At 42.7% G+C, this 14,447-nt stretch overlaps 1 protein-coding gene across 1 annotated transcript in view; it reads right to left on the reverse strand.

Annotated features, from left to right (window-relative positions):
• Positions 1 to 14,447, reverse strand: part of ATP8A2 (ATPase, aminophospholipid transporter, class I, type 8A, member 2) — a 727,934-nt gene that overhangs the window by 164,584 nt on the left and 548,903 nt on the right. Inside the window, exons 31-33 of the mRNA XM_006831949.1 lie at positions 11,115 to 11,176; positions 10,507 to 10,563; positions 6,031 to 6,138 (exon numbers count right to left, since the gene is read on the reverse strand). Coding sequence (XP_006832012.1) covers positions 6,031 to 6,138; positions 10,507 to 10,563; positions 11,115 to 11,176 — 227 coding nt within the window. The remainder of the gene's footprint in view (positions 1 to 6,030; positions 6,139 to 10,506; positions 10,564 to 11,114; positions 11,177 to 14,447) is intronic.

Below are 14,447 nucleotides of genomic sequence, written 5' to 3' on the forward strand. Positions count from 1 at the left end.
TTTTTTTTTTTTTTTAAAGCTTAAGTGAATAGAGAGAAATACTGTTAACTGATGGTACATGAAGGGGATTGTAATCATTGTAATGAAGCAAGGTGTATGATTTGTTGAATGTAAAACTGATGATCTGCCCTGTAAACTTCCACTCAATTCACAGTAAAAACACTAAAAAAAAAAACAAATGCAGTTATGACCTCCATGATGAGATCAAATATAATGTAATCACTGCCCATGAGGTGATCTGAGGTGATTAGCTCCGATGTGACGTAATTTTTCTTCGTATTGTAAATCCTCTCCTCCAGGATATTAAGGAGGCCAGATGCAATCTACAGATTCAGGCTGTAGCTTGAGTCAGTCAGTCTCTTTTGAGACATAAAAGAGAGCAACTGAGAAAGTAGAGCTGAGAGGGACCCCCAAGAAAGAAGAGCCAGAAGTGGAGCGCAGTCCCTGGCCCTGGGGTCCCTGCGCTGTGAAGCTCCCGGATCCAGAGGAAGACTGGCATCAAGGCCCATGGAACTCTCCCAGGAAGGCGGGACCTGACAGGAGACAAGGGCCTTCCTCCTGAGCCCACACAGACAGAAAGGAATCCCTAGAATCAGTGCTCCGAATCTGGACTTCTAACAGTGACTCTGTGTATTCCTTCCGTTTTATCGTTCAGTATTTTGTCCACAGAATCCTTCTGCATTGCAAGCCAAAGTCTGAATGTTTTATAAAGTTCTTTCAGCTTAAGAAATGCTGAGTGTGTTCTTCCCTTTTGGTTTTCTAACTCTAGGTCTTTGCACATTTTGTTATAATGTTTAATTGTCTCTTCTCAAGCTGACCTTTGAAATGTTCTGTTCAGCTCTTGTATTAGAAAAGACGTGCACCAGGTTTGTATTCTTTCACCATACTTATTCAACCTGTATGCAGAACAAATAATCCGAGAAGCTAGATTATATGAAGAAAACAGGGCCCAGTAACAACCTGTGATATGCAGATGATACAACCTTACTTGTTGAAGACCAAGAGGACTTGAGATACTTATTGAGAAAAGTCAAAGACCAAAACCTTCTGTATGGATTGCACCTCAATTAAAAAAAATCCTCACCACTCGACCAATAAACAACATTCTTATCAGCGGAGAAAAGACTGAAGTTGTCAAGGACTTCATTCTTGTATCAACTATCAACACTCATGGAAACAGCAGTCAGGAAATCAAATGATGTATTGCACTGGGCAAATCTGCTACATAAGACCTCTTTAAAGTGTTGAAGAGCAAAGATGTCAGTTTGAGGACTAAGATGCACCTGACCCAAGCCATGGTATTTTTAATAACCACATATGTATGTGAAAGTTGAACAGTGATTAAGACAGTAGACAAATTGATGCATCTGAGTTGCTGGAGGAGTGTTGAATGTTGAGTATTGGAGGAGAATATTCAAAGTACCACAGATTGCCAAAGAACCAATAGATCTGTATTGGCAGAAATACAGCTAGAATGCTCCTTGGAAGCCAGGCTGGCCAGACTTCATCTTTCATACTTTGGACATATTGTCAGGAGGGGCCACTCACTGGTCAAGGATATCATGTTTGGTAAAATGGCGGGTTGGAGAAAAAGAGGAAGACCTCCAATGAGATGAATTGGCACAGTGGCAGCAGCAATGGGCTCAAACATAACAATGATTGTGAGATTGGTGTAGGACTGGGCAGTGTTTCTTTCTGTTATGCAGAAGGTCACGATGAGTTGGTACCATCAATGGCACCTGACAATAACAACCTCTTAAACTATAATAGTATCAATAGCTTCCTGTTAAAAGCATTCGCATGTGGTACTTCTGTAACACAACACCAGAGAGCTAAGACATCCCCCAAACGAGGTCCTTCCATTTACTGACGATACCTGAGCCTTGTTCCCATTGGCTCTCTCCAGCCACTTCTATCATTTTCATGTGTACGACTCAGAGGCATCTATTTCATCCAGCACGTGGTACAGCTGCCACCACCATCCACTCTGTTTTTCTGACAGCACAGGATTCCTCTCGGGTCCGCAGAAAATGTTCTGAAATTTCAGGCTTGTTTTCAGCCCCAAAAGAATCTACCCAAATCATTCCTCAGAAGTATTAAGAGACTTTGAATACTTCTCTGCCTTGGAAAACACAAACAGGTCAAACTGAGTCAAAATAGAGAGTGGAAGGCATCGGGTAAACGAAAATTACGTGACAATACAATGACATGTTGGAGGAGAATCCTAAAAATGCCATGGGCTGCCAAAAGAACCAATAGATCTGTTTTGGAAGAAGTGCAGCCAGAGTGCTCCTTGGAGACCAGGATGGCCAAACTTTGTCTCTCATACTTCGGACATATTGTCAGGAGGGAAGAGTCACTAGAGAAGGATATCATGTTTGGTAAGGTGGAGGGTCAGAGAAAAAGAGGAAGACCCCCAACGAGATGGATTGGCCAGGTGGCAGCATTGATGGACTCAAGCGTGGCAACAGTAGTGAGGTTGGCACAGGATCAGACATTGTTTCGTTCTGTTGTGCATAAGGTCGCTATGAGTCAGTGCCAACTCAATGGCACCTAACAACAACAATGACACAAGGACTCCTGGTGTGGTACAGTAGGATAAGCATTGGATTGCGAACCACAAGGTTGGCGCTTCAAACCCACCAGCTATTCCTTGGAAACCCCACATAGGGTTGCTATGACTTGCAACTGACTGGACGGCACTTAACAATAGCAATGACACATTGTTTTGTGACATCCTTCCATCACTATGGACTCGTCTAAGACAAAGAACTGAAGTGATAAAGTGCTCCTTAAACTAAGACAGTGAAGGAGCCTGGTGGCCCAAAGGTTAAGCACTCAGGAGCGAATCCAAAGGCTGTTGTTAGGTGCTGTCGAGTCGGCTGCAACCCATAGCAACCCTAAGCCCAACAGAACAAAACACTGCCCAGTTCTGGGCCAGCCTCACCATCGGTCATGTTTCAGTCCATTGTTGCTGCCACTGTGTCCATCCATCTTGCTAAGAGTCGTCTTCTTTTTTCACTGACTCCCAACTTTACCAACCATGATGGCCTTCACCAGGGATTGGTCCCTCCTGGTGATACCTCCAAAATAGGAGAGATGAAGTCTTGCCACGGCCATTTCTAAAGGGCATTCTAGCTGTACCGATTTATTCACTCTTCCTGCAGCCCATGGTACTGTCAGTATCTTTGCCAACCCATAACTCAAATGCATCCATTCTTAGTCTTCCTTCAACTCCACAAACTTAGTGGTTTGTTCCAAAGGAGAAACACATGGCAATCAATTGTAGTGAAGACAGCAGCCTAGAAAACCCTATGGGATAGTTCTACTATGTCACAAGGGGTCACAAGGGGTCATGTGACTCAGCACTGACTGGACCACACTTCTTCAGAAATATGGCAACATGAAAATTGCATTAATATGAAAACCTTGTTTTGGGGGGGTGGTTCTTTCAGTCCACTGTTACAAAACGACATCATTTACCTCACAGAAACCAACCAAACAGTCAACAAACAAAAAGGTTAAAATAACATGATTTAAGTAGAAAAATGAGAAGTTTTCACCCAAAAGTGAGATGTGATTTAATCATGTCATTTCTTGGGTTTGGAATGGTATGGACAGCTGGCTAAATTTCCCTTGGAAAGTTCCAGAAGTCAGGGAACATGTCACTCATAAGCTGATGAGTCTCTGAACCATACAGACCAGGGTCCTTGTGAGACTCAGAATGGAAGCAGGAGTCCTGTGGGTGCCTTGGTTAAGTGATCAGCTGCTTATTAAAAGGACGACTGTTCAAACCCAGCAGCCGCTCGGTAGGAGAACGCCGAGGCTGCCTGTTTCTGTCTGACTCAGTCTTGGGAAGCCTACGGGCAGCTCTATTCCATCCCATAGGGTCTCTATGAGTTGGAATGAACTTAACGGCAGGGGTTTGGCTCATCTGGGATAGTGGAAATGCTGGCCTGTTACTGTCTCATGACAAACTTGTCCCTCTGCATTTTGACTGTCAAGCTCTTGATGCGAGTGAGAGTTGGCAAACAGCCTTCTTCCTGGACACCTGAATGGGTCCCCGATGCAAATACATACAGTGGCCATTCACAGGATGCATCTCTGCTGAAGACCCCGAGGGGGGCTATCAAAGGACAGGCTTCCATTAACCCCTGGCCCCCAAACAAGAGATAACAGTCCCATTATCTGTCACTGTCCTCTAACGTAGAAAACTGCCCTCAGCCAGTCCATTGTTTACAGATCTGTTTACCATCTTTTACTGGAAAAGTCCCCAGATGGGAAATATTCACGAGAACCTCCTTCTGTCAGAAGGAAGAGAAGAGGAGGCAAAAATTCTTTTTACCAATACCTTAGCAAGCAGACACTTTGGCAAAGAATACCTTTGTTTTCTGGGAGACACACTCCATTGCTTTAAAACAGAACAGGTTTACTTGTATGCATGAAGTCTCATTGCTGGGCGAGGTTACTGGAGTTCCAGAACGACCTTCTGGGCTTGTTCAGTGCCAGCACAATTCTCTACCATCAAGGTCTGGAGGAGAACTGAAATGGGCATTATGGGTTTGCCTCCTTTCCTCCCAGAAGGCAAAGCTGCATCCAAGCTCTTCTGGGAGGAAGGAGTATCCTGTCTGTCTCCTTGCTCCAGTATCTCCTCTGATTCACCATGCGAAAGGCCAGCAAGGCCACTCCAAGGCTGTCTCACATGGAGATGCTAGTGGGTACACACCTAGACTTGGGCAGGCCCAGGGGCGAGGCAGGTGTGCGGTGCTCAGGCCTGTCCCTAAAAGACATATTCCCAGAATACTGCCCACAGTCTTCTCTTCTTGTCCCTGGCTCCATCCCATAGTATAAGCATCCTCATGCAGACGTATGTGGACATAACAGCAAACAACCCAGCTACCCGTCTACACGTCTGGCCAAGGGGCACACACTGGACCCGAGCCTGTGCAGTGGGTTTTCAGAGGGTGGTAATGAAATTCAGGATCTCGTGAATCCAGAGAATGGTCTAGAAGTCAGGGTGCTGGCTTTGAAGTCCAGGGTCTTCTCATCCTAAGAAGTTCAGCTATGGAGGGCCAGGGCACAGACTCAGGACCTCAGGGGTAGGCCCCTTTGTCAGGGGCTAAGTGCAGGGCAAAGGAGCTCTGGTAGCGTAGTGATTACAAATCGGGCTGTGAACCGCAAGGTCAGCAGTTCGAAACTACCAGCAGTTCCGCGGGAGAAAGATGAGATTTTGTGCTCCCGTAAAGATTTACAGCCTCAGAAACCCTGTTCAGGGTCGCTATGGGTCGGAACCGACTCCACGGCACATAACAACAACAACAACGACATGTACAGGGCTGGGAGAGGACTGACCTCAGCACTGGAGTCTCAGGAATGGGCCTGGGGCACCCAAGCCTGTGTCTTCCTCTACACACCAAGAGGTTGGACCAGGAGATTGCTAAATCCCTCTCCAGACCTGATGTTGTGGGAATCTATGATCTAGTCTGTAGTTACTGATAGCTCAAGTTCAATAAACTAGACAAAGAGGTATTCAAAAATTCAAATCAGTGTACATATCTCAGAATCACAGCCACTCGAAATTAGTTAAGTGAGGCAAACACTTCAGTGGGACATTTCAAAAGTTTAGAAATTCAGCAGAAAGAAACAAGCAGTGAGGTTTCCTGGTTAATTAATTTTCTGGCTAATAGGACAGTCATTTTACTTTCCACAGGTGACCAGCGATCATATAACGAATACATAATACACTGAACATTTACAGCCTAATCCACCTGACCAATGGCTTCTGCTCTAGACCATGAACATGGCACATCATCACTAAGCGCAATTATCAAGCGCTTTCCGATGGCGCGGTGGTGGGCATGCTGGCTAAGCCACAGGATACAAGATACAAGACTCAAGCACCCAAGAACACTCCCAAGAGTTCTGGTATGGTTTGTTTAGCCTCTTACAAACTTTGATGGTATCGCCTTGCTTCCCGGAGGTCAGTGGATGTGGACATCACACACACCCTCCATAATTAGTAGCACTCACCTGTCCCTTCATGTCAGGAGCGATGGGAATGGTGGGCCAGATGGTGGAGTAGACTCCGAAGAACACCAGCCAGATCACCATGCTTCCCCAGACTGCCAAGTGGCTGAACTGCAGAAGAAAGTGGATGGTTAAGCCAGCTTCTCTGTGGGCACAGAGACGTCTACTCTAGCGCCACCTTGTGCAGAATCTGTGTCTCATTCAAAGATTGTGACCACTCACCAGCTACTGGAGAGGCTGATCTTTCTAATTTCCTTGTTTCAGAATTGTAGCAACGAATTCAAGTAACTAGTGCCTCTGAACTCCCGTGAACATGCAAAAGCCACCACAACAAACCCTCCTCTAGACACATCCCTTAGTGACGGTAGGCACTGCTCAATAGAGAAAGCTTTGCTCAACTCGAGGCTATACAAAGCAAGGTACCATGAATCTAGTAAGAGAATGATTGAATGTGCAAGATGTTTCAACGGATCATTTCAAGAGTCCAGTTGTGCAGTGATCACATGGTGCTTGTTCCCTGGGAGACTTTGGAGAAGTGGGGGGCTCCATGAGGAGGGGAAGCTGTTATACAGGATTAACAACATATATAAATGAGTAAGCGGTAAGGGGAGGCTTGGATGAGCGGAGCCAGTTCCTGCTGCGATCAGAAAGCTGCTTGCACTACTTCACACCGGCCACCCTGTGCTCCACAAACAAAAACCATCCGTCACCTTGTTTGTCATCTGTGGGGCTTGTATGTTGCTGCGATGTTGGGAGCTTTGCCACCAGCATTTTCAAAACCATTAGGGTCACACACGGTAGACACGTTTCGGCTGAGCTTCCAGACTAACAAAGACAAGGAAGAAGAGGAGATGGACGACTTCTGAATGCTTAGCCACTGAAAACCTTATGAATAGGAGCCCAACACTGTCAGATATCGTACTGGAAGATGACCCCTCAGGTTGGAAGGCACTCAAAATACGACTGGGGAAGAGCTGCCTCCTCAAAGCAGAATTGACTGCGATGACGCAAATGGAGTAAAAGGTTCAGGACCTTCATTTGCCGATGGGGGTCACTCAAAATGAAGAGAAAAAGCTGAAAATATTCATAGATAATTGGAATAAGGAATGTACGAAGTATGAATCTAGGAAAATTGGAAATAGTAAAAAATGAAATGGGACACATAAAGATGGAAGTCCTAGGCAATAGTGAGTTGAAATAGACAGATACTCACTATTTGGAGTCTGACAATCATGCAGTTTACTATGCTGAGAATGAACAAATTGAAGAGGACTGGTATCACATTCATTGTCAGAAAGAACATATCAAGTTCTATCTTAAAGCACAACAGTGTCTGTGATAGGAAAGAATGATATATATACGCCTACTAGGAAGACCAGTAAATACAACTATTACACACGCCAACCACTAAAACCAGTGTGAGGAAATTGAAGAATTCTACCAACTTCTTCAGTCTGAACTTGATCATATGTGCAATGTAGCTGTACTTATAAATACTGGTGATTGGAAAGGCTAGAAACAAAGAGGAAGGATCAGTAGTTGGCAAACATGGTCTTGGTGATACAAACAATGCTGGATACTCCATGATAGAATTTTGCAAGACCAATGATCTTTTCATTGCAAATAGCTTATTTAAACAACATGAAAGACAACTATACACTTGGACCTCACCAGATGAATTCACAGGAATCAAAATGACTCCAACTGTGGTGGGAGGCGGTGGAAAAGTTGAGTATCATCAGCCAAAAGGCCAGCTGCAGACTGTGGAACAGACCATCAATTGCTCATAGACAAATTCAGGCTGAAGCTGAAGAAAATTAAAACAAGTTCACGAGAGCCAACATATGACCTTGAACACATCCCAACTAAATTTAGAGAGCATCTCAGGAACAGATACGATGCATTAGAACTAAAGACCAAAGACCAGAAGACTTGTGGAGTGGCATCAAGAACATCACACAGGAAGAAAACAAACCATCATTAAGAAGACAGGAGAAAGATAGAAGACAAAAATGCATGTCAGATGAAACTCTGAACTTGATCTCCAGTGTAAACATACTAAAATGAATGGCAGAAACAAGGAAATAAAAGAGTTAAACAGAAAATTTCCAAGGGCAGCCAGAGAAGACAAAGTTGTGTATTATAATTAAATGTGCAAAGATCTAGAATCAGAAAACCAAAAGTGATGAACACACTTAGCATTTCTCAAATGCAAAGAACAGAAGAAAAAATTCAAGCCTTGATGGACAATGTTGATGTATTCTATGGGCAAAACACTGAATGATGCAGAAAGCATCGAAAGAAGATATACACAGAGTCACTACAGTAAAAATAAATGACAGATATTCAATCATTCCAATAGGCAGCATATGATCAAGAATTAATGGTTGCACTGAAGGAAGAAGTCCAAGTTGCACTGAAGGCATTGGCAAAAAACAAGGTACCAGGAGTCGACAGAATATATATATATACTGGAAATTTTCAACAAATTGATGTAGCACTGGAGGTGCTCACTCCTTCCTCTCTGCCAAAATATTTGGAAGGCAGCTACTTGGCCAATAATTGGAAGAGATCCATATTTGTGCTCATTACAAAGAGAGGTGACCCAACGGAATATGGAAATCATCAGACAATATCATTAATATCACATGCAAGTAAAATTTTGCTGAAGATCATTTAAAAACAGCTGCAACAGTATATTGACAGGGAACTTCCAGAAATTCAAGCCCGATTCAGAAGAAGCCGTGGAACTAGAAATATCATTGGTGACATCAGATGGAGCTTGGCTGAAAGCAGAGAATACCAGAAAGATGTTTACTTGTGTTCTGACTATGCAAAGGCTTTTGACTGGGGATCATGACAAGCCATGGATAACATTGAGAAGAATGGGTATTCCAGAGCACTTATTTGTGCTCATGAGGAACTTTTACATAGTTAAGAGGCAGTTGTTAGACCAGAATAAGAGCATACTGAATGGTTTAAAATCAAGAAAGGTGTTCACCAGGACTGTAGTCTTTCACCACACATATTCAATCAGTATGCTGAGCAAATAATTCGAGAAGAAGAATATGGCACATGGCATCAAGATTAGAGGAAGGCTCATTAACAACCGGTGATATGCAGATGATAAAACCTTGCTTTCTGGAAGCAAAGAGGACTTAAAAGACTTACTTCAGTAAGACTACAGCCTTCATTATGGATTGCATCTCAATGTAAAGAAAACAAAAATCCTCACAAATAAATCAATAAGTATAATCATGATACATGGAGAAAACACTGACGTTGTTAAAGACTTCATTTTGCTTGGATCCATAACCAACACACATGGAAGTAGCAGTCAAGAAATCAAATGACATATTGCATTAAGCAAATCTGCAGCACCTGACCTCTCTAAAGTGTTCTGGAGCAAAGATGTCAATGTGAGAACTAAGGTGAGCTTGATGCAAGCCATGGTAGTTTGAATTTTTTCATATGCATGGGAAAGTTGGACAAGAAATAATGAAGACTGTAGAAGAATTGATGCATTTGAATTCTGGTGTAAGAGATGAATATTAAAAGTATCATGGACTGCTGGAAGGACAAACAAATCTGTGCTGGAAGAAGTACAGCCAGAAGGATACTTAGAAGCCAGGATGGTGAGACTTTGTCTCTCATATTCTGGACACATTATCAGGAGGGACCAGTCCCTGGAGAAGGACATGGTGCTTGGTAAAGCAGAGGGTCAGCGGAAAAGAGGAAGCCCCCCAGTGAGATGGACTGGCACAGTGGCAGCAGTAATGGGCTCAAGAGTAACAACTGTGAGGTTAGCAAAGGACTGGGCAGTGTTTCATTCTCTTGAGCACAGGGTCACTATGAGTTGGAAACAACCGGAAGGTACCTAATTCTAACAACAGCAACCACACATGCTGGGTCCATTGGCAATTCGCCGCTTCATATGCTTCCTGGATTGCTGGGATTTTTCAATCTCTTCCTCTCATAGGTATTTGATCTGCTTCTTGATCATTTCCTTTGAAGCTGTGTTTCCAGGATTGTTGTTCGTTATCTGTTTCACGAGGGTTTCTTGACTCTTTATCGTAGAGAATCTAGATAATATATCTGCCCAGTCTGCCATCTTGGCCACCCTCATGATATATTTTTAAGTAAAAAATATTACAAAACTATGTTTTCTTTAATGCATCGTTTCATTACAAAGAAACACATATACACATAGACGGTAGCATCTAGAAGTTTCCAAAGCAGTGAGAAAATTTGGAAATTTTATCTTTTATTGTTTCTCTCTGTGTATGTGGTGCCTGAAAATGGACACTTGGGATAGCAAATTTGTCCTGATAAACATCAAACCACCAATTTTGCCTTCAGAGTTTAATATAAGAACGCTAGACAGTACTGCTCTTCTAAGGCTTAGCCAGAAGCAATAACATTAAAAAACAACAATAATAGGCTATATTGGATAGAGGAGTAATTCTTGAGAAAACTTACTTTAGTCCAAGCTGTAGTCTCCAAACCAGCTTTCAGACAAACAGTTACAACAACATACTGTAAAAATAAAAAAATAAAAAAGGGAGGGCATTGGGAAAACATATTATCCTTGTGAACTATTTTACCTTTCCCTGAGAAATCCTTTGTCTCCTCCGCAGAGGTTCCCAAGACACCCATCCTTTGAAAGTGCTGTCTCAGTAAGAATTCTCTAGGGGGTAGGTTTGGGGAATATACAGGCTGGTTCCATCCGACACACACTCACCTTCTGACTATATTCTCAAAATACAATTACTTTTGCCCTTTTCTTCTCAGAAGACTTTGGTGAAACCACGTTTCTAAGGGAGTCCTAGTGTGGCGCTGTAGGGTAAGCATGGGCTGCTAACCACCACAAGGTCAGTGGTTCAAACCCACCAGCCAAGCTTCAGAAACCCTGCACAGGGTTGCTATGAGTTGGAATTAACTTGACAACCACAGCATTTGACAACAACAACAGTTCTAAGGTTTGAAAGAAGTATGACAATCAGGAAATCCCTGTCTCCAGAACGAGGGCAGGAAAAATTCACACATGTGCTGTGTAAGTCTGGTTCAATACACATAGATCAACTCACCGTGTAAACAATATTTCCAACAAATAAGTAGTCTGTGGCATGACCGTTGGCCATCACAGAATCTGAAAAACAAAGAGGGTAATGTTAACTTCCACGGGCTGAGCACTGCAAGCTACTTTATTCAGAACAGAAAAAATAGGCCTTTGGAAGTATCTGTCAGAAAAAAAAAATTAGTTGTATTTCAAAATGCATCATCTAAAATTCTCAGCTTCATTTGCGTTTTCTCTCCTTGGAATTTCTTCATCCATACTCTCTCCAAATGAAGCAAGCAAACAAAATCAGGTTCCCACAAATCAAACAACCAAACTCTAAGTATCTGAGTTCAAATTTACATTTTAAATAAAAGGAGAAAATCCCTGTCTGTTTAATTCAAAACAGGAAAGGAATAAGATCAAATCAATCTCTCTTTATTAAGTGCCTGCATTGAACATTTCTCAAGTGTTCACTGACTATCATCTCTCAGTTTCGCCAGATTGGAATTGTGATCCAATCAACAAAGACATCTACATGAATACACAATCAATTCATCATGACTCAACCCAGAGGAACTGAGGGTATGTTAACGACTCAGAATTTCAATGCAACTACATGAAGTTTTCATTTCTATACTTTGATGAAATTTAAACAGTTCAATGAGAGAGATCTACAAAATGCTGCTAGGATTCTTGGAATTTTAGTGTTTATATCCATCCCACTATATAATTTTTTTTTTTTCAGGGTGACTATTATAACATATAAGGAGCTCTGGTAGTGTAGTGGTTATAAATTGGGCTGTTAACCTCAAGGTCAGCAGTTCCAAACTACCAGCTGTTTCGTGGGAGAAAGATGAGGCTTTCTGCTCCCATAAAGATTTACAGCCTTGGAAACCTTATGCAGGGTCGCTATGAGTCAGAACTGACTCTAAGGCACATCACCACCACCACCACCACCATTACACCTCCATTAATTATAATATATGGAGTCCTGGTGTGGTGCTACAGGGTAATACTGGACTTAAAGGGCAGTTTGAACTGCAAAGTTGGTGGTTCAAACCCACCAATTACTCTTTGGAAACTCTATACAGGTTGGCTATGAGTTGGAACTTACTCAATGGCACTTAGGAACAATGACAATATGTGGACTTCTGGTGTGGTGCTGTAGGATCAGCACTGGACAGGGAACCAAAAGATCAGCAGTTCAAACCATCAGCTGCTCCTCGGAAACCCTATACAGGGTTGCTATGAGTCAGAGCCAACTCTACAGCACTTAACAACAACAGCTTTATAATACTGACAACCATCACTAAGGGAGAGCTGTACTAGAACTGTCTAATTCATGCCAGCCAGGTCTGAATGAGAAAAGGCTAGTTTTTATCTGGAGACATCCAAGCCTATTTTAACATGAGGAAAAGGTCTCTCTATCGGACAAAGCCAATCTACTCTAATTCTCTTTTATACTTGAATCTAGATCTGTGACCCACAATCCAGGGATAGGACATTTTGTGTTCAAATATCCAGCCCAGTAACTGCTATGCACACATACTTGGGTTCACCAGGTCTCCTAGGTGCCTGTCAGGGAACCCCATTTCCACTAGAGAACGAGAGTCTGTTTACTTTCCTAAAATAGTGAAATCTGCGGTTCCAGGATCTATCTCACGGTCTTGCCCTTCTGATTCTAGATCGGTAAATTAGGGGGAGATGAACCAGCTAAGTGGCATCAGCGGGCTACCCCACTGTACAGACGGATAAAGCACTACTGAGGAACATAAGAGCCTAAGAGGAAAGGGAGAGATAAGGCCGCTGACTTAGGGAAAAAAACAAAGACCTCATGGTCTAAGGGGAAAGCAGTGAGAAGAGGCCAAGGGTTAACTCCAGGCTTCATGGAAAGAGAAGGAAGGGGTAACTTCAGAGAATTAAGGGAGAAGGAACAAACTGATTTTCTAGCCAAGATTGATTCAAAATTGTAAAGATTCACAGTTCAACAGTGGGTGATGAGAGTGTCTTCATACCAAATACATCACTTTTCATTATGGTGAAAGTATACATAATAAAATGTTAGCCAAGGCAACAAGTTCTATGTGTATAAAGCAGTAACATTAATCACATTCTCCAGGTTGTACCACCATTATTGTTCCCCGGTTCAACTTGTTCCTATACCATTAATAGAAATTCAGTGCCCTCTAAGCAAGAGTTCCTCCTTTCCTCCTCCTGCCCACCCACGGCAACCACGCACGATGAATAATCTTTGGTTTCTATGTTTTTTATTACAGATATGTGCGAGATCTCACACACTCTGTCTGACATTTTGTGACTGACGGGATTCATGATGCTTCTTCTCAGGATTCAACAGGACTCCATTTCTCCTCATCTCTGAGTCAAAGACCTTTGCAGGGATGGAACACATTTTGCTTACTTATACATCTCTTGATGGACATTTTGATGGTTTGAACTTTTGGAAAGGTTCAGCTATGAATACTGGTGTGCAGGTTTCTGTGTGTGTTCCTGACTGATTGTGGGGTCACATGGTAGTCCTGGTGTGGTGCTGTGGGTTAATTCGCTGGACTGCAAAGTCAGTTTGAACTGCAAGGTTGGCTGTTCAAGCTCACCAGCTGCTCAATGGAAAGCCTATACAGGGGTTGCTATGGGTCAGTACCAACTCAACAGCACTTAACAACAACAACAACATAGTAATGCTATATTCAACTTTTTGAGGAACTCCAAGTCTGTTTTCTATGGTTGACTGTACCATTTTACATCGCCATCGACAACAGATGATGGTTTGAAGTTCTCCACAACTTGGCTCATGCTAGTTGCCTATGTCACTACTGCTCTTGGCAAAGAACAAGGCACCAGGAACTGATGGAATACAAAGTGAAATCTTTCAAGAAAGTGAGGCAGCACTGGAGGCACTCACTCATCTCTGCCAAGAAATTTGGAAGACAACTATTTGGTCAACTTATTGGAAGAGATCCATATTTGTGCCCATTCCAAAGAGAGGTGACCCAAAAGAATGCGGAAATCATTAGACAATCTCTTTGATATCCCATGAGAGTAAAGTTTTACTAAAGGTAATACAGATATGGCTGCAAGCATACATTGACAAAGAACTTCAAGAGGTTCAAGCATGATTCAGAAGAGGACATGGAACAAGGGATATCATGGCTGATGTCCGACTGATCTTGGCTGAAAGCAGAGAATACCAGAAAAAACGTTTACCTGTGCTTTACTGATTATGCAAAGGTTTTTGATTATGTGGATCATGACAAGCTATGGACAACATTGCGAAGTATGAGAATTCCAGAACACTTGAGTGTGCTCATGAGGAATCTGAACATGGACCAAGAGGTAATTGTTC

Source organism: Chrysochloris asiatica, unplaced genomic scaffold (assembly GCF_000296735.1).
Source record: "Chrysochloris asiatica unplaced genomic scaffold, ChrAsi1.0 scaffold00005, whole genome shotgun sequence".
Taxonomy (NCBI): Eukaryota; Metazoa; Chordata; class Mammalia; order Afrosoricida; family Chrysochloridae; genus Chrysochloris; species Chrysochloris asiatica.